Below are 20,399 nucleotides of genomic sequence, written 5' to 3'. Positions count from 1 at the left end.
TCGAAAACTATTTGACGAAAAAATTTCAAATTTGAACTGGTGGTAAACCGATGTGTTCTTAATGTGGGGCATATTTTATTTTTTCAATATTCCATATAGTTTCGCGGAAAATCGCGGTTTAGTAGGATGCGGTTATTTCGGAAACGACCTGGCGGATTTCAACGTCGTTTTTACCAAAATATGTCAAATCATGTCGGTTGTCGAATTCCGTTATCAGTTTTTCAAAATCAGGGCCCCCTATTTTGTTAAGGATGATTTAATGGAATTACAAATTAAAGAGAAACAGAAGTAAGCCATGCGGGGAGGGGTGGGGTTCCGGCCAATCGGAACAGAGTTGAAGAGATGTTGCTGGCTTGCGCTTCGGACGGGCCGTGGCGAATAATATTTAAAATTTTAGATAAAATTATTTTATTTCAACGATGTCTGAAGCTAGTCCGATTCGAGCCTTGAAGAGAGCAACATCGCCTGGAGAGAAGTTGAAGAATTCGTCCGACCCGCTGCGTGAGCGAAGGAAGGGGGAAGGTTCATTTTCTTCCTGGGTGACCTCGTCAAGGCGTAAGGAGCAGATAAGTTTCTTTCGAAACTAAGAGCGCCCTTTTTAGGGTTGGGTTGGGTTTTCCAAACCGTTTTGAGGTGGCAGAAATGCCTCTTAAAATGGAGAAGAAAACTTTATCCGCATCGTGTGTAGACTTTCGCTTGTTTGCAAGCGTGGTCGACACACACATTATCGATAAGAACGGGACATTGACACCCGTTCCACCAAGCCGTCCGCCTTCCCCGTTGAAAGCGGCGACTAAATCTGCGCGTAAGGTCAGACCCGCCATCCCCGTGAAGGCGGCAACCAACGCTACCCCCGTTCTTGGCAAGACTGCCTCCCCTGTGGCGGCGGCAGCCAAATCATCAGGCCGCACCGCCTCCCTCGTGAAGGCGGCGACCAAGAAACCAGTCATTGGCAGAACTGCCTCCCCAGCGGAGGCGGCAGCCAAGGCTGGTATACCAGGCCGTACTGCTTCCTTAGAGGATGCGACGACCAGCGCGGCAGGCCGCACCGCCTCCCTCGAGCAGGTGGCGACCACACGCACACGTAAGGTTAGTACCCCCGTCCTTGGCAGCACTGCCTCCCCAGTGGAGGCGAAAGCCATAGCACCATCAGGCCGTACTGCTTCCCTCGCGGATGCGACGACCAGCGCGGCAGGGCGCACCGCCTCCCTCGAGGAGGCGGCGACCACCTCCACTCCGAGGTCATTCGCCGAGGCGTTGGCTTCCATCCCGGCGGGTAAAATGGATGTCGACGTGGCAGTCGGTCCATCCAACGGGAAAAGGAAGGCCAGTAGCGACCTGGAGGACGAGTACTCGGAGGCCGTGCGTCCTCGATTGGAACACGTTTCCAAGCGGGTCCCCCCGGTAATCCTTCATGCGAAGGAAAACTGGGATTCCATTTCGGCGGAGATGGCGAGACTTCGGATCGCCTTTTCGAAAGCCAGAGCGGTTCCGCAAGGAATCAAGATTGAGCTCCCCACCGCGGAAGCCTATCGCGCCCTGGTGAAGATGTTGATGGCTGGTAAACACCAGTACCACACATTCTCTCTACCGGAGGAAAAGCCGTTAAAGGTGGTTTTTCGAGGCGTCCCTACCAGTATCGGGGAGGACAGCATTGCTGCCGACCTGAGAAAACAGGGATTCTGGCCCGATACGGTAAAACGTATGCGCCAGGGCTCTGAAAGGAGGCCGATCCCGCTAGTCCTGTGCGTCTTGAAAAAGACCGCGGACGCCAAACGGATCTTTGACCTCAAGACGGTCATGGCTTTAACCATAACTGTCGAGAGCGACAAGAAGAAGACGGAAGTCGGCCAGTGTCATCGCTGTCAGCGTTACGGCCACTCCCAACGAATGTGCAACGGTGCACCTCGTTGCGTGAAGTGCGCTGGTGACCATCCGACGGCTTCCTGTGCCAAAGCAAAGGATGCGCCCGCCAAGTGCGTCCTTTGCGGTGGTCCTCATACCGCCAACTACAAAGGGTGCCCAAAACACCCGAAGGCGGCGGAAACGAGGGCACCGGCGGCAGCCCCAAAGGTCAAAGCGACCGTTCCCCCGAAAGCACCTATTCAGGCGCAAAAGGGGGACAAAAAGGCTCCAGTAGTCGCGGCGAAACCCGTGAAAGCGGTTAGTAGTCAGGCGAAAAAGCCGAAAGGCAACGCTAACGTTGCCCCCAAAGCGAACGCTCCAGCTACCAAGGTAGTTCGGAAAGAGGTCGCGGCGCCCAAAGCTAAGCTCAACGAGCCGAAGCAAAAGGCGACCGACGACCCCCCGAAGCTGTCGAGGTCGCAGAGGAGGCGTCGCAATAGGAGGCTTCGTAAAAGCGGGTCGATCGCGGTGGCTGAAACACCATTCCCGGTCAATGTTGCGGCACAGGCGGCGGTTGAACCCCCAACCGACCCCCTCGTCAACATACTGGCGATGATGAGCGAGGTCATCCAAATCGACAAATCCGATAGGGACGCACGAGTTAAGTTGTGCGTCCAAATCATGTCCGAGATGATGAAACTCTTATGATGACTCATCGAAGACCGAGAGTACCGCAATCGCTTGAGTTGGCTTATTGGAACGCCAACGGCCTTGTCTGTAAACAGAATGAACTTCGCGAGTTCGCCGAAAGGTACGACCTTGACGCGATACTCATTTGCGAAACCCATCTGCGAGCGGGCGACAGGCCACGGCTGCCCAATTATCGCTTCTATCGAAACGATAGAGTTGGAGCAAGAGGCGGCGGGACAGCCATCTTTATAAGAACCAGTTTGGATCATTACGAAGATCTGACTCCCCCTCTTCAACATCTCGAAGCTACTACGATTGTGGTACGAACACTATCGGGGTGCGTCCGCTTGGTCGCCGCCTACAATCCGCCGAATCGGCGGTTGTTGGAAGACGATCTAACGGGTGTCTTGGATACGGACAAAGGCGTGGTTATCGCCGGCGACCTAAACGCTAAGCACCCATCGTGGAACAGTCGGATCGCAAACGCGAACGGTAAAATACTGCGGAGTTTTACCGACGAGACGGGCATTGTCACCGATGCCCCCGCCGACCACACGTATTACCCGTCGAACGAAGGGCAACGATCTGACGTTTTGGACGTGGTTGTAATTAAAGATGTCCGACTAGTTCACAGAGTTACCACGCTCAACGAACTTAGTTCCGATCATCTCCCTGTGCTGCTGCAGCTAGGAGACGTCCCGGACGTTCGCGTCCCGGTTGAACGTTCCACTGTATCGTGGCCGGCTTTTAGCGACCACTTGCACCACAATATGGGACAAATACGACCGATCCACAACGCTCAGGAACTGGATGAGGCTGTTGAACGACTCACGGTCGCAATCGAGGATTCTCTTCGATACGCGACCAACACGATTCCCGTAAAGGACCATCGATGGGTGCTTCCGGAGCACATCAGGGAACTTATGCGGGAGCGTGATCGCGTCAGGCGGACTTATCAGCGCAATTGGGATCCCGATCTCAAGCGTCGCTATAACCGTCTGCGCGGTGATGTGAGAAGGGAGCTCGCGGAGTTCCGATACGCGTCTTTCGACGCCAAACTCGACGCCCTGAACACCGAAGACGATCACGCCTGTTGGAAGATGGTCAAGGTGCTGAAGGGGAACACGACGCGCATGCCGCCCATTCACGGTGAAACCGGAATGGCTTTCACTCTCGAAGAGAAAGCAGAAGCTCATGCCGATAACTTCGAAAACCAGTGCAGCCCGCTATGCGACGATGACGAAGATGAAGATTTCATCGATCGAGTCGAACGCGTAGTGAGTAGGCGGCTGGCCGTAGAAGATCGTCGGCATATCGAGCACGCTTCTCCGACCGAGGTGAAAGAGGCAATCGCGAGATGTAAGTCGAAGAAGGCATCGGGACCGGACGGGATAGGAAACGCTGCTTTAAAAGCCATGCCTTTAAAAGCGGTCGTTTCGCTGACGGGAATCATCAATGCGGCGTTCCGGCTGCGGCATTTCCCTACCAAGTGGAAATGCGCGGACGTCGTCGTGTTACCGAAACCCGGGGCGAACCTAACGTTCCCGCAAAGCTACAGGCCCATCAGTTTGCTTTCTTGTCTCGGCAAGGTATGCGAGAGGATCGTCCAGACGAGGCTACAAAGATCAGTTCAAGATCTTAAGCTCATTCAGGACGAACAGTTTGGTTTCCGACCCAAACATTCGACCGTACACCAGGTACTGCGACTTGTCGAATACATAACCGAAGGCTTCAATCGAAAGCAAAGCACTTGTGCGGCGCTTTTCGATGTTGCCAAGGCGTTCGACAAAGTATGGCATGAAGGACTTTTGTTCAAAATGCTAGAAGCGGGCGTGCCCCTGGCGTTGGTTCAATTGATCGCGTCCTATCTTGGCGGTAGGAAGGCGCGCATCAAATTGAACGGTACGCGTTCGACAGAGCGAATCCTAACTGCTGGCGTCCCTCAGGGGTCGTTGCTTTCACCGATACTCTTTTGTATCTTTGTTAGCGACCTACCCCGGTGCGAGGGCACTCAGTTAGCGATGTACGCCGACGATGTGTGCATCTACAGCAGATCTTGGTCCCCCGAGATCGCCGCTCGTAGACTGCAGACAGCATCGGATCAGCTGCAAGACTACTTCGCAAAGTGGCGGGTCAAAATCAACGCTGATAAAAGTACCGCAGTACTCTTTACTCGGCGTAGACAGAGACCCCCCGATGCGTTGGTACTGCGAGGGAACGAGCTTCCCTGGCATTCCGAAACCAGGTATTTGGGTGTCATTCTGGACTCTAAACTAACTTGGAAAAGTCACATCGAGGCCATGGCGAACCGGGCGAAGGTAGCTCTGGTCAATCTGTACGCTCTGATAAATCGCCGAAGTAAGTTGGATCCTCTCCGGAAGATTCGACTCTACAAAGCGGTTATCAGACCTGCGATGACATACGCTTCTTCAGTCTGGGGTTACGCCGCGCACTCGCACGTGCAAAAACTCCAAGTGGTTCAGAACAAGGTCCTAAGGATGGCATTCGATGCTCCTTGGTTTGTCAGTAATGCGACACTGCACAATGATTCCCAGATGGTGACCATCGAGGAATTCATTCGGAACAAAGCCAGTACCGAGTTTACGCGGCTCGAAGACCACCCAAATCCCCTCCTAGCGGGATTAACGGATTACGACGTTGAACACCTTCGCCATAAACGGCCAAGGCTGCTTCTCGTCTGACGATCCGGGAACCCGACTGTCCTTTCCAAATCCACTTCCGATATCGCTAATTTAGCGAATATTAACTAATATATTTTCCGTCTGTTTTAGATCCGATGAAGAGGGTTAAGGAAGATTCCAGGAACCTCAAGAGGCCCGTCAAGTTCACCGTTCACCGTATTTTATTTCAAATTCAATAAGTATGTTTCATTTTTGTATACAAGACATGAATAATGGATATAAATTTAAACAATAGCTTGGGCACTATTTTCTTCAAAATTTTTTATTTTGTTTTTACATAATATATCACTTATACATGGACAATTACTACAATTGTGTAGAACTTGCGGAGAATTTACTTACAAAGAAAATTCGAGTCTGTGGAACGATGCGACAACATAGAGGATTTCCAGAAAAATTAAACTTCGTAAACGAAGAAGATGCCGTGTTTGTTCCAAAAACAAAAAAAGAAAGACAACGAATTTAATGTGCAAGTCTTGTGGAGTTGCGTTACATCTCGGGGATCGTTTTGCTTCATATCATCAAAAAGAGAAATACTAAGTAGGTACCAAAGAAAATATAAATCAAGAAACATATATGCCAAAATACGTATTTATTTGTTGTGTGGTTTACGTATTAGTTTATTGTTTATTGTTATTCTTACTATTGTTTTGTTGTATTTATTTTGTGGTATCAATAAAAGTACATTATTATTATTATTATATAAAACATACAAATTTTACATTTATTTACATTTATTCGAAATTTCGTGAAAATAGCTAGACAGGATTGAAAATCAGGAGAACTAGCAATAAGATTAATATAACATAATAAAAATAAAATAATAATAATAATTATTAATATTCTTGATATATGTTGAAAAACAAAATAAAAAATTTTGAAGAAAATGGTGCCACGCTATTTTGTTTAAATTTATATGCATTATTCATGTCTTATATACAAAAATGAAACATACTTATTGAATTTGAAATGAAATAATTTTATCTAAAATTTTAAATATGATTCTCCACGGCCCGTCCGAAGCGCACGCCAGCAATATCTCTTCAACTCTGTTCCGATTGGCCGGAACCCCCAGGGCATATTTCTGTTTCTCTTTAATTTGTAATTCCATTAAATCGCCCTTAAAAAATTAGGGAGCCCTAATTTTGAAAAACTGATAACGGAATTCGACAACCGACATGATTTAACATATTTTGGTAAAAACCGCGTTGAAATCCGCCAGGTCGTTTCCGAAATAACCGCATCCTACTAAACCGCGATTTTCTGCGAAACTATATGGAATATCGAAAAAATAAGATATGCACCACATTAAGAACACATCGGTTTACCACCAGTTCAAATTTCAAATTTTTTCGTCAAATAGTTTTCGAGAAAAAAAATCGCAAAGTTGACAAAGTTGCCGGCACACTCAAAAATCGGGTACTTTTTTCATTTAACTCGCGATAAAAAGAAAACCGCGGATCTGAAAATTTTCAAATTAATATAGGTTACGTAGGAATGTTCAGTGATTACAACAAACTTTGTCGCAATTTTTTTCATCGATCGGTTGCGAAGATATCGATCTCTAAAGTGAGGGGACTTGCCTTTTTGCACGGATAAGTAATCTGAATATTCTGCCGGCGCCGAGCGAATAAATTTTTGCGAAACGTGCGGACGGCAAAGTGTTAAATACCCTTTTTCAAATCCATTAAATTTGTGTGTTAAATGGGATTCTTATTTTCGGTCAGAGGAAGCATTAAATAGAGCAGTTGTGAAAAAGGATATTGATACAAAGATTAAGAAAAATATCATTGTTTTGGATAGGTCAACTCGTAAAACCCTAAAACAGATGTAAAAAATTTACAGAAGAGGTCGGTTTTGGAGAAATGTGAGTTGGGTAAATACCCCTACTCCATCCTAGCAGAGATGTTTCCTGGACCGTTGAGAAGGCTAAAATATTCATTCTTATTCTAGCAACTGTGTTGTGTTGTTTAAACAGAAGTTACCGAGTGAACTTATTTGAGACCGTATTTGTGTTTTTAAACAGGGTTTTTTTTAATTCTTGAAATATATTTTTTTAGTTTATGTGTTATCTTTTGCTGACAGTTTTTATTTACGGTAAGTTAGTATTTTTACAGTTCACGTCTTTTTTATTGATTTATGTACGCGAGGAGCAAGTCTTCTGCAATTTCTTTTTGTGATTATATCCTACATCTCATCGATTGCGTTCATTTACCTTTAATATTCAAAATATTTATTAATTACGTACGCCCGTATAACTGTAATCCTATTATAGAGCGTTGGGAGACTCGTCTTCGCGCATAAAATCGAGATATGATAAGGAACGTTTTTCATTTTTAGTGAATCTTTGTTCCATTCGACTGAAAGAAGTCATGAAACAAAATTGACCTTAGTCAATTGTTTAAATTTTAACCAGTGACGTATCCAAAGAGCTTGCAAATTTCATTTCAAGCTTAAACGCAAATGCGCCCACCTCCTTTATTTAGTTTTATGACGGTGTTTTATGAGGGTGCAAAAAAAAACTCTCACTACTCTTTATAATGAATTTTAAAACCTAAATTAATATTCAATATTCGGGAGTGCTGGGCGATAATCGGCCGGTGGTCCGGTCTGTTTTCGTTCTCGGTTTCGACAAGGTTGTTAGAAAAAAAACAGCGTGTTGCATTGATTTGAAGTTTTAGTGTTTACAACTGCTTCTATAATGCAATTTTTTTGAATGAGTTTGAATGACGCCCCGCTCCGCGGCTTAGAGGTAACTTTTGAAAGGTAGACGTACGATAAATTAGCCATTTGAATCGCGAGCGTGTGTTTTAACGAAATGTACTTCACGTCAGGTTCAAGTACTGAATGATGAGTTTATTACAACGCCTACACCGTTTAATGACAGTTACGGTTCGTGATGAAGTTCATATGAGGTTAATAATGTTCAGACCCGCACACCACGCAATAGATCTAACATTCTAAAGCTACCTTGACTTGCGTAATCAAACGAGTCTGATATGACGACATCACTGGTCTTCTTTCTGTTGAAATCTGCTTTTGCGCTACTATAGGAGTAGGACTGAAACTATTTTTTGTTATTGGCTGTCGGATGTTTTGAAGAAATCGTTGCTTTTGTGTGTTGTAATTTGCAATTTCTAATGCATATGCTTCTGCGATTTCGACGTCTTCTGGTTGTCGTAATTTAACTTCTAACCCGATGCTGTTGTTAATTAGATCCAATCCAAACAGATATGTCTGTTTCATGTTTCTAATTTCTACATCTTGTTATTAAAAAATTCTTTCTTGTTCCTAAAAATAGAAAGTAACATTAAGTCACTTCTGTGACATGTGTCATATTCTAGTTATTCTAATATATATTTGTTACCGAAGTGTGAGTCTATGTTGGAGCTTCGCGTTGCCGTAATTAGTAAGGGGATTATAGAGAGATTATAGTGGATTATAATTTGACTTAAATAGTCTGAAAGCCACTATAATCTCTCTTCAGATGGATATTGCTGCTCTGAAATCAAATGTTACTTCGCCATCTTCACATTCTTTAAACGATTTTGATTCCGAAAAAATTATACACGAAGTGATGGGACGCGCGCGTAGGAAGAATAAACTGATGATTTATAATATTCCTGAATCCGACGGCTTATCACGTAAGGAACAAGGTGATGAGCATTTTGCCTTTCTGGGCAAACTATTTACGCACTTGGGGTTACTGAACCTATTATTCAGCGTTTTCGCTATGGTAAATTTTACGCTTCTAATAGCGCGAGATGTAGGCCTATACGAGTAAAATTGTCGGATTATAATTCTTTTAAGACTGTTTTTCGTAATATTTCGTAATAGGAATTTGAAATCCCATAATAAATTTAAGAACATTTCTGTCTCAATGTCTCTCGACTGAATTAAAAACAAGAACTGAGTCTGGCGAAAAGGGTTTGGTAAAAACTAATTTAAATTCGGATTTTGGATCCAATGAATTATTCTTGGATAAGTACAGCGTCGTGGGAGCTGATCGTAAGCTTGATTTGGTTGGACATAATAGAGGTGGAGGACTTCTGCTTGCTGTATCTAGTCATCATGATGTTGAATCGGTTGAATCTACAGATATTCAGTCTTTAGTACCACTTGTCGATGTGTTGATTTGCAAGTGTTCTTTATGGTCAGTGATCTTATATATCCTGGTTGTAGATACCTCCTGATAATCCACAACCTGAGTTGCTATGTTTCTTGGACGCCCTAGAACATAAAGATTTAAATTTTCTTGTCCTTAGCCTTGGTGATTTTAATTTGCTTGAATATATTAAGGCACCTGGCATATCAATCATATGTGAAAAAATGGAGTTATTTCGTAATTTTTGTGACTTTCTGGACCTTTGTCAACTCAATCATGCATTAAACTGTGACAATCGTCTATTGGATTTGGTTCTGACAAATACTGATCATCGGTTTGATCTTGTTCATGATGATTGTCCCTTCGTTTACGAGGGTCAGTACCATCCCGCCTTAGATATTACAATGAACTTACTGATGGCAAATGATGGTTTGCCGAAGTTTCCGTCTTTGAGTGGTCGCTATAATTTGCGAAGAGCCAACTTTCCTGGTTTGTATGATGAACTACATTATACGGATTGGTCTTTTCTAAATGTGCAGGTTAATGCCTTTGTCAGCTTTCTATACAAAGTTGTATGAGATTTTGGATTTAGTTGTTCCTAAGAGATTGTGTCGTAGATCCTCATACCCTATTTACCAGCGGAATATAAAAGACTGAGATGTTTGACTAAACAGAAAATCTCTGATGCGTATAGTTCCTTTACTATTAATGCTGAAAAATCGCTTAGTTCTAATCCTCGTAACTTTTGGAGTTATATAAGAGAGAAAGCAACGACCTCCGGACTTCCTGGCAAAATGATGTATGATAAGTCCACCTACACTGATCCTGATAAAATAGTTAATGCTTTTACAGATCAATTTTCTAAAGTATATACTGGTGTCTGCTGACAACATGGTTGATGTACACTCTACGTATGCTCCAGTATTTATTGCTGATGTCACCGAAGCACAAGTTCTTCATTTCCTAGAAAGGTTACCTGATAAACTTACTGATGGTGATTATATGGTGGTGATGATGATCTTCCTGCATTTTTCATTCGTGATTGCTGTACAGTTTTTGCAGTTCCGCTTCATTTAATAATTAACCTACCCTTAAGCAGTTGCTCATTTCTTAAACTTTGGAAGCGCTCGCGCATTGTTTCTATATTCAAACATGGCGAACGTACCAACATTACTGATTATCGATCGATATCGTTATTGTCCAATTTCGCTAAGGTACTTCAACGGATTATTTACATGATGATCTGATTTCTCTGCAGATTCAATCATTTGTGTCACCATATCAATATATCAAGCGTCGTTCAACGATTACCAATCTCGGGGTGGTTACTGTGGTGATTTGTGACTCTTTGGATAGGGGCGGTCAGGTGGATGTCGTATACACTGATTTTTCTAAGGCATTCGATATGATTCATCATGACGTACTCTTACGAAATCTACTTTAAAGTTTAACTTCTACAAATTTGATAACATAATAAAAATAGCGGTAGCCATGACTTACTATGGTAATCAATTATTTTAAACAATGTCCTAAGTGTCTAAAAATGATTTAGTAAGTTGAGTTGACCTCTTGAATGGAACATATTCTGATCGTCGGGTTAATTTGAATTTTGACTGCCATCAATTCTGTCCAAGTGCCAATAATTGATAAATCGGAGTTTACAAAGTTTGTATGGTTTAAAATAATTTTTGGAAAAGGTTTAACACGTTAATCTTAAAATTACTCACTGTATGAGGTTCATTTGTTCTTCTTTTTTCGTGCTTTTCTTGCTGTCCTGAAAATGTGATCGATGGACTAAGAATTGGCTGGAAATCGGCTGCTCTTGTCCCTTTATACTTTTTCGTTTATCATTAAATTCTCGGTATACCGTTTCATTTCGAGTCTCTATGTATGCTATCGGGATGCAGCTGCATAACTCCCGTTTCAAGGATTTTTCCATAAACCGTTTATAATGATTTTATCGCCTATATCCGCTACTTACGGACATACTGTATGTGATTTCATATGTAATTACTTTCATTTGATTTTCTTTCCTTAATTGGTTTATTATGATTTTAATGGATATCCAATTTTTATTAATACACTCGTGGGGTATATTTTTTTTTATTATTAAAGGTCATTGAGCGTTCGTTGGTGAATTTATCGATATTTTTAAGATCTATTAATGTTAGGGGTGGGGAGGAGGATATCGTTCGTCCGTACCAAGGTTTATATATAAGAGGTTGTCTAGGTTCGTACACAACCATACTGCGCATTACGTCACATGTGGAAAATAATACCGCCAAGCAATTCAAATTAAACAAAGGCATGGAGCACCACATGGCCATGAGGTTGCGTGCGCAATCCGTGATCGCTTACGTCACGAAACACTCCTGCTCTTGCCCCTCGCCCACAAACTAAAATCAAAGTATTGCAGCGTAGGAACTTAGACAACCTTTAATATATAAACCTTGCGTCCGTACCACGTTTTCTGTTCCCACCTCTTCCTCTTTTGCTATCGAGCTTTAGTGTAGTACACTTGTTTAATTTTTGCGTGTTAATTAATAACCGCGTGGTTGTAGAAATTTTTACTGAAGATTCTCGTGATTGGTTTTGGAGATCTTTTTCTCGAATCGTTCGGATCTGTTCTACACCACTATTCTGGTCAATTGTTATTACCGTGATCAGATTTTGTTCCGGCTTTCCAGGTTGCGCTTTAATCAACACGTGCAGTCGAATTAAATGGAAAAAGAAGGAACAGGATTTCCAGATAAGGTTTGAATATTTTTGTATAGAATCATAATTATTAAAAGTTTATTTTCTTGTTCACCTGTTCGCTCAACTTTTTTAATTATTTTATCTCACGTGTTTTTAAATGAAAATCTGCATATGGCGACGCAGCGTCGCAACTTCGTCTAAACATGTGAGCTGCATTTCGCCCGCGGCGTGGCGTAGGCAGTGCAACACAGTGTCGGTTGCTTGGCGTAGAGGGAACGCCGCGCCGTATAAATAGTAATAATAGTAAAAATGGATCATAAAAGTGATCTAATGGTGAAATTTGTTCAATTAATTGAAAATTCCCAATGTTTATACAATCATACTTTATTAGAATACTCTAGAAAAGATCGTACCGAAAAAGCTTAGTCTGCAATAGGCCCAAAAATGAAATACAATATTACTTCAATTCGATAAAAATTATAATGTAAATTATAATAAAAATTACTATGTTATATTTTTGAACGCGCATTTTTTGAGATAAAATTGAAATGTACAGGTATCCCAAAATTGAGATACCATGCCTAAGTTGACATTTTTAAATAGGAACCCCATCATTTTTTTGTTGCATTTATGGATTCTACGTAAAAGTCAGAGTATTTTTCATGTTACACGATATTCAGCTGTCTTCGAGAAAAATGGCAATTAAAAAAGAACTGGTACTACTTTATTTCGGGTAAATAAAATTTTTTAAATTTTCAATTACCACCGCACAAGTGGTAACTACTGCGAATGGAACTAAGATGCATACTGCCGGAGTACATTATGTATAGATTAAAATTATGTTAGAATTCTTTTTCGTTATACCATTATTGGCCCTGAGAAGGGCCATTGTGTGGCGGCTTGTGAGAAAGCCCTTAATTCTAACAAATTGCAGAGCTCATTTTCTCTTTGGTAAGCTTCTCTTTTTCGTGGACGACGATTTCAATTGTGCAGCACCACCAGCGACTTTCTTGGCGGTTTTGGGTTTCGGCACTTTCGGCTTTTTCGTCGGTCCCTTGGTAACTTTTTTAGCTTTTGATGGTGCTTTTGTAACCGTGGTGGTTTTTTTGACTGCGGCAGTAGTAGAGCTGGTTACTTTCTTTTCTCCGACCGTTGGCGACTTTTTGGCTTTTGCTGCAGCCCTCTTTTTGCTTTCAACAACAGGGGAACCGGACACCGGCGTTGTTTTTGCCTTCGCAGGTGAGGAGGATTTCTTCGTTTCAGTTTTTTTGAAGGACGTCTTAGTGCAGACCCTTACCTTCACTTTTTGGAAGAAGAATTTCCGAATCACATGGAATATATTCCTCTAGAAGCTCGTCGTGGCATGTGGTTCCAGAAAGATGGGGCACCACTACATTTTGGGAGATAAGCCACATCAATGACGGTATTTCGTAATGAAAATTTTCCGGAAAGATGGATAGGACGAGGTGGTCCTGTACATTAGCCAACTCGGTCACCTGACTTGTCCCCTCTAAATTTTTCTCTGTAGGGTTGCCTCAAATCTCGTGTGTATAGTTGTAATCGTAAACCAGATACACGCGAAGAGTTGATTGTCAGAATAGTTGAAGCTACTAATTCGCTAAAGAATGAAATGGTCATAATTAACTGGCAACATTCTATGACACGAAGGATAGCTGCGAAGGATGTTTAGAAAATGGCGGTTCTCATTTTGAACAGCTACTGTAATTTTGTGTTAATTAGCTACCCATTCATAAATAAATAAATGAATAAATTTTCTTTTATGTTTTTTATTTTTATTTCGATATCTTCGAAACAGAGAGGAATTCACCTACATATGTATATGTGATATACCATTTTTTGATCGTAATAACCCACGGAGTGTATGGTATAAGTTTGTCGGTCGAGTCACGGAACACTCTGTGATATGTGTATATTATTTTGATTATAATATTAAAGGATTTCTGGAAAAGCTACTATAATCAAGCTGTTCTACTGAAGAATAAGGCTTGGGCCGAGTTCATGAGAAGAACTTTAAACTCTGCGTAGAGGAAACTACTGCCGTCAGCTATTTCCGATGTACTTCATTTTCCATTAATTCTTATGGGATAATTCGGTTCGGAATTCGTCGGTTTCCAACTGTACTACTGTAATCGAATTGCGAATCAGATATGTACATATCTAACATTACAACCTTCGTTGTGATCATTAATATTTGAATGCATATGGAAGCAAATTAAGTTTAAATTATTTATTTGAATTTATTTCATATAAATTAAAAAAGAAATTAATTTTTCTTGATTAAATCACATCTTAAGTTCACGTTGAATTCTTATTTAACGGCCACCATAAAAATATTACACGCTATTACGTTTAGAAACTAGAAAATTTACATTATCTGAAGTCCATACTGAAACATCATTTTTGCTTTCATAAAATTCACAGACTTAAGAGAGCAAAACGAAAATTCTTTTTCATAAAACAAGTGATTGGTTCTGAAAAGAACCGGTCGTGTTGGGAAGGTTTGGTCGATTGATTGTAGATGATGCAAATTAGGCTCTTTCGCCGCGAATGCGCCTAGCAAGCTGAATGTCTTTCGGCATGATGGTTACTCGTTTTGCATGAATTGCACACAAGTTCGTATCTTCGAAAAGTCCGACTAAGTAAGCTTCGCTCGCCTCTTGCAAAGCCATAACGGCGCTGCTTTGAAATCGCAAGTCGGTTTTGAAATCTTGGGCAATTTCTCTAACCAAACGTTGGAAGGGCAACTTTCTAATCAGAAGTTCGGTACTTTTCTGGTAACGACGAATTTCTCGAAGAGCTACGGTTCCAGGTCTGTAACGATGCGGTTTCTTGACACCACCAGTGGCGGGGGCGCTTTTCCTTGCCGCTTTAGTTGCGAGTTGTTTACGTGGCGCTTTACCTCCGGTAGATTTCCGAGCAGTTTGTTTCGTACGAGCCATTTTACTTTATTATTAACGGGATACGTACAACGATAAAGAAAGAGGTCAGAGAGATACGTACAATGTAAATCGAACGGTATAGTTTGTCAAAGTAAACTGAGAGATCGCTCGGTTGAAGGCTGCTTTATAACGTGTTCGTGACTGTATCGGATTGGTCGAGTCGTAGAATCGGTAGGCGTGTCCATTGCGCTTCTATATAAGGGCGCGAAAAGTCCCGGAAACGGTAGTCCCTAGTCGATGCTTGTAAGTTTGTCGTTGTACTTACATAAAAGGAAAATCGAAACCCGGGGCGAACCTAACGTTCCCGCAAAGCTACAGGCCCATCAGTTTGCTTTCTTGTCTCGGCAAGGTATGCGAGAGGATCGTCCAGACGAGACTACAAAGATCAGTTCAAGATCTTAAGCTCATTCAGGACGAACAGTTTGGTTTCCGACCCAAACATTCGACCGTACACCAGGTACTGCGACTTGTCGAATACATAACCGAAGGCTTCAATCGAAAGCAAAGCACTTGTGCGGCGCTTTTCGATGTTGCCAAGGCATTCGACAAAGTATGGCATGAAGGACTTTTGTTCAAAATGCTAGAAGCGGGCGTGCCCCTGGCGTTGGTTCAATTGATCGCGTCCTATCTTGGCGGTAGGAAGGCGCGCATCAAATTGAACGGTACGCGTTCGACAGAGCGAATCCTAACTGCTGGCGTCCCTCAGGGGTCGTTGCTTTCACCGATACTCTTTTGTATCTTTGTTAGCGACCTACCCCGGTGCGAGGGCACTCAGTTAGCGATGTACGCCGACGATGTATGCATCTACAGCAGATCTTGGTCCCCCGAGATCGCCGCTCGTAGACTGCAGACAGCATCGGATCAGCTGCAAGACTACTTCGCAAAGTGGCGGGTCAAAATCAACGCTGATAAAAGTACCGCAGTACTCTTTACTCGGCGTAGACAGAGACCCCCCGATGCGTTGGTACTGCGAGGGAACGAGCTTCCCTGGCATTCCGAAACCAGGTATTTGGGTGTCATTCTGGACTCTAAACTAACTTGGAAAAGTCACATCGAGGCCATGGCGAACCGGGCGAAGGTAGCTCTGGTCAATCTGTACGCTCTGATAAATCGCCGAAGTAAGTTGGATCCTCTCCGGAAGATTCGACTCTACAAAGCGGTTATCAGACCTGCGATGACATACGCTTCTTCAGTCTGGGGTTACGCCGCGCACTCGCACGTGCAAAAACTCCAAGTGGTTCAAAACAAGGTCCTAAGGATGGCATTCGATGCTCCTTGGTTTGTCAGTAATGCGACACTGCACAATGATTCCCAGATGGTGACCATCGAGGAATTCATTCGGAACAAAGCCAGTACCGAGTTTACGCGGCTCGAAGACCACCCAAATCCCCTCCTAGCGGGATTAACGGATTACGACGTTGAACACCTTCGCCATAAACGGCCAAGGCTGCTTCTCGTCTGACGATCCGGGAACCCGACTGTCCTTTCCAAATCCACTTCCGATATCGCTAATTTAGCGAATATTAACTAATATATTTTCCGTCTGTTTTAGATCCGATGAAGAGGGTTAAGGAAGATTCCAGGAACCTCAAGAGGCCCGTCAAGTTCACCGTTCACCGTTCACCGGAAACGGTAGTCCCTAGTCGATGCTTGTAAGTTTGTCGTTGTACTTACATAAAAAGAAAATCGAATTATCCAAGAAAAATGACTGGTCGTGGAAAGGGAGGAAAAGGTCTTGGGAAAGGAGGCGCCAAACGTCATCGCAAAGTACTCCGTGACAACATCCAGGGCATCACCAAACCAGCCATCAGACGTCTTGCCCGTCGTGGCGGTGTGAAGCGTATCTCAGGATTAATTTACGAAGAAACTCGAGGAGTTTTAAAGGTTTTCCTTGAGAACGTTATTCGCGACGCTGTCACGTACACTGAACACGCAAAAAGGAAAACCGTCACTGCTATGGACGTCGTTTACGCCCTTAAGCGGCAAGGTCGTACTCTCTACGGCTTTGGGGGTTAAGAAATTTAAATTATGTACCTATTTTAATTTTGAGGACGACTGTTCTATATTCAACATGACCACCCGGTTCTTTTCAGAACCACTATATTTATGAAAGATAAAGAATATTTTCACATACAATCCGGACAATTACGTACATGCATATGTATGTGTGTATGTACATGTGTTAGGTTCGTTTCAACCACACTTCAAACTACCAATTGACGGCCGCAATCCTGCTCAGTTGAAAGGTGCTGCCACGGTCCGACTGAACCGTGGACTGGTCCGCGACGTTTTGTCAAGCGTTCCAATCACAGAATATTATGTTATTCTGATTTATGTTCCAACGACCGTTAGACAAGTTCATGTATAGTCGTCCACACCAAGATCCGGAATTACGATACGGCTGTAAAAGACCCTTAACAATAGAAGGGGCATAAAGAGGTATCTTTTGGGTTCACACAAATCGGGCATGGCATAAGTATAATTTAGAAGAATCAGATAGTGATTCTGACTAAGTTCGGCCTTTAGGCTTACGTTTTCGCTGTTATTAATATTATTATTATATAGTTTACTGACCAATACAATTAAGTGTAATGAACTGAAAGAAATTCATTGGTACGTCCCTGACTTTCTAAACTATGCAGGGTTCTCGGTCTCGTCTTAGGTAGAAATGGTTAAGTACCCTTAACCGCAGAGAAGCGGGGGTCTACAATTTATGGGGGTTGTAATTCCGGATCTTTTCCAATTGTACAGCCTGTCTGTTAGTATCTGTTATGTTTACTATGAAAGCGTATATTTGGATTATTTTCTATTCTTTTACATGTTTCGGGTATTTTGTTTAACAAATTTTATTTCATATTATGCATGTTTTATGATAACTTTTATAGACAAATTAATCAATAAATATGTAAACACATGCATATCTTTATTTCATTTTTCTACTATTACCGCTATTAGGTTTTTTTAGTTCATTACTGTTAAAAAAATTAGTAAATGAATTTCGTTTAAAATGATAAACTGTGCTTGCAGCGCCAATTCTCGGCAAGGTTCCGTTCCAACGAACATGCGCAAAAGAAAGTCGTGAATAGGTCGTGTACGCGTACAGGAACGGGGCAAATTTGTACGGTTGTTCGGTTTTAACGAACTTTTCTTAACTATTATAACTTATGAAAAAACACAATGTTGTTTGTTATATTCAAAACTCGAAGAAGCTATGAGTAGGGTGTTCGTTCGTTCTTATACGTAACACGTTAACAATATGACAGAATTAACAATTTGTTTTTGTTACAACGTATATTTTCTGGTGAAATACGCACAACGACTAGAATGTCATTATTTACCATCTACCTGAAAATGTCGGGTTGGATCGTCCGTCGAAAAAAAAAACTTTAACATTCAGATCGACAGGAACAAGCAGGTATATGGTAAATAAAGGCGCTTTAGTCATTGTACTTCGAAAACCCGAAAATATGCGTCATAGTATACAGGGTGTCCCGTATCTTCCGCATCAGAGCATTATACGGTTGTAGGATACATTATTCTGATGCGATCTTTCTAATAAAATTTTTTCGAAATGTTTATAATAACCGCACGGGAACAATTTAAAGTTATCCGCTTTTGTCCAATAGCGGACGAGTTTGATTCACCGAAAAAGTTTATTTCTCTTCGCGTGACGAATCCATTGGTGAGTACACGTAGGAAACGAGTTATCATCGGCGTAGCGGACCGGCCGAGGGTGGCACCGATTACCTGAGTCTGATTGCGATCTGCTGATTGGACGAAAAACAGTTCGTTTAAACAGTTCCCGTGCGGTTATTATAAACATTTCGAAAAAATTTTATTAGAAAGATCGCTTCAGAATAATGTATCCTACAACCGTATAATGCTCTGATGCGGAAGATACGGGACACGCTGTATATCTATAAACAAGGATAATATGGATTGAGCCAACGAGAGAGATAGCTTGCGCAAGGTGATCGAACCGAGATAGACATAGAAGCGTACTGACATATAATAGGCGTGCGTTAATTTTGGCGGTAAATTTAAAACAAAATTAATAAATGAAAAAAGAAAAAAAAAAATAAAATAAAATAAAATTTCCTTATTGTTTATAATACTTACAGGTGATGTGAAACTGTATTATCGCAAACTTTGCACACGAAACAATACATTTTTAAACATAATGGTGTGACTGGCTGTGACACAACAAAACGATAAACGTCAAATGGAAGAGGTTTGACACTTTTGTGCGCATGCGCCCGTCTGTTTATTACCGTTTTATGTCTATCTTTGTTACACTTTCACATTATCGCTTTCCATCTGCGTCTATTCACCTTGAGCCACATTTTTGTTAGTAGATATATTCAGTTAGCTCAATCCATATTATATATAATCAAAGGTTATTAATTAATTTAGTAGGAAAGTTATTATCTAAAGCCAAAGAATATATATAGTTAATTTCATTTTTTCTGTTATTTTCAGTTAAACGATAATTAAACATACGATTAATTAAAAATCTAAAATTAGAAAGTTTTTGTGACATGGGATGTGTTGAATCAAACGGGATAATTGTAGGAATAACAGTAAGTTTTCTGTAAATGTTATAATCTAATTTATCAAATGAACGAGTTAAAGTTAGGTATAAGAAATTTAAAGAATTATTACTTTCAAATTCTGTTGTAAAGTTAAGTTTAGGATGTATATTATTTAAAAAAGTTAAAAATTCATTCATCCCCATCCTAAACATAACATACATCATCTACATAACGAGTCCAAGAATGGATATTGTTCTTAAAAGGATTGACATTATTAATAATATAATTATTTTCTATATGATCCAAGAAAATGTCAGCAAGAAGACCTAACTAAAAATTCATTATTAAAAGTACAGAAATTTTGTGTAATAACATGTTTCTGTATTATATTACAATGTTCTATTGTTATGTCATTATTAAAAAAATCCTTACAAATTTTTGAGGTTAATTCTAGAGTTAAATCTATTGAAACATTAGAATAAAGATTAGTAATATCAAAGGAAATTAAAATTTTGTTATGAAAATTAAGAATTTTAGTTTTATTTATAAATTCTGAAGAGTTTTTTACTGTAAAAATTGGTTTAAAATCAATTAATTTAAAAATATTTAATAAAAATTTCGAAATTTTAGCAGTAGGTGAAGAATTAAAAGCTGTTATCGGACGAATGGGAATGTCTTTCTTATGGAGTTTGGGGAGGGAATACAATCTCGGTACTGTAGGATTCATTGAAATAAAATATGAACTGCAAAAATATTTTTTCCTTTCAGAAAAGGTGTGTACTTCATCAGTGTCTCCTTACATAGATTGATAAGATTTCTAGTATTTTTAACTATTTTATCTAGGGGGTTGAAATTTATTTTTTTATAG

General features: G+C 41.2%; 2 protein-coding genes across 2 annotated transcripts; one reads left to right on the top strand and one right to left on the bottom strand.

Moving 5' to 3' along the window:
* Positions 1 to 14,387: 14,387 nt before the first annotated feature.
* Positions 14,388 to 15,057, bottom strand: LOC139430845 (histone H3). Its single transcript, XM_071198250.1, has one exon. It carries the CDS (start codon positions 14,997 to 14,999, stop codon positions 14,589 to 14,591), a length of 411 nt encoding a protein of 136 aa, XP_071054351.1. The 5' UTR covers positions 15,000 to 15,057; the 3' UTR covers positions 14,388 to 14,588.
* Positions 15,058 to 15,284: 227 nt separating this feature from the next.
* Positions 15,285 to 17,917, top strand: LOC139430849 (histone H4). The gene has a single exon (XM_071198254.1). The coding sequence runs from the start codon at positions 16,704 to 16,706 to the stop codon at positions 17,013 to 17,015; it is 312 nt and encodes a 103-aa protein (XP_071054355.1). The 5' UTR covers positions 15,285 to 16,703; the 3' UTR covers positions 17,016 to 17,917.
* The last annotated feature ends 2,482 nt before the right edge of the window (positions 17,918 to 20,399 follow it).

This window comes from Onthophagus taurus, chromosome 7 (genome assembly GCF_036711975.1).
Source record: "Onthophagus taurus isolate NC chromosome 7, IU_Otau_3.0, whole genome shotgun sequence".
NCBI lineage: Eukaryota > Metazoa > Arthropoda > Insecta > Coleoptera > Scarabaeidae > Onthophagus > Onthophagus taurus.
This window is presented reverse-complemented; position numbering and strand designations above follow the sequence as displayed.

Coding starts and splice junctions, on each gene's coding strand:
- LOC139430845 (XM_071198250.1), bottom strand. CDS start 14,999: ATGGCTCGTACGAAACAAACTGCTCGGAAATCTACCGGAGGTAAAGCG.
- LOC139430849 (XM_071198254.1), top strand. CDS start 16,704: ATGACTGGTCGTGGAAAGGGAGGAAAAGGTCTTGGGAAAGGAGGCGCC.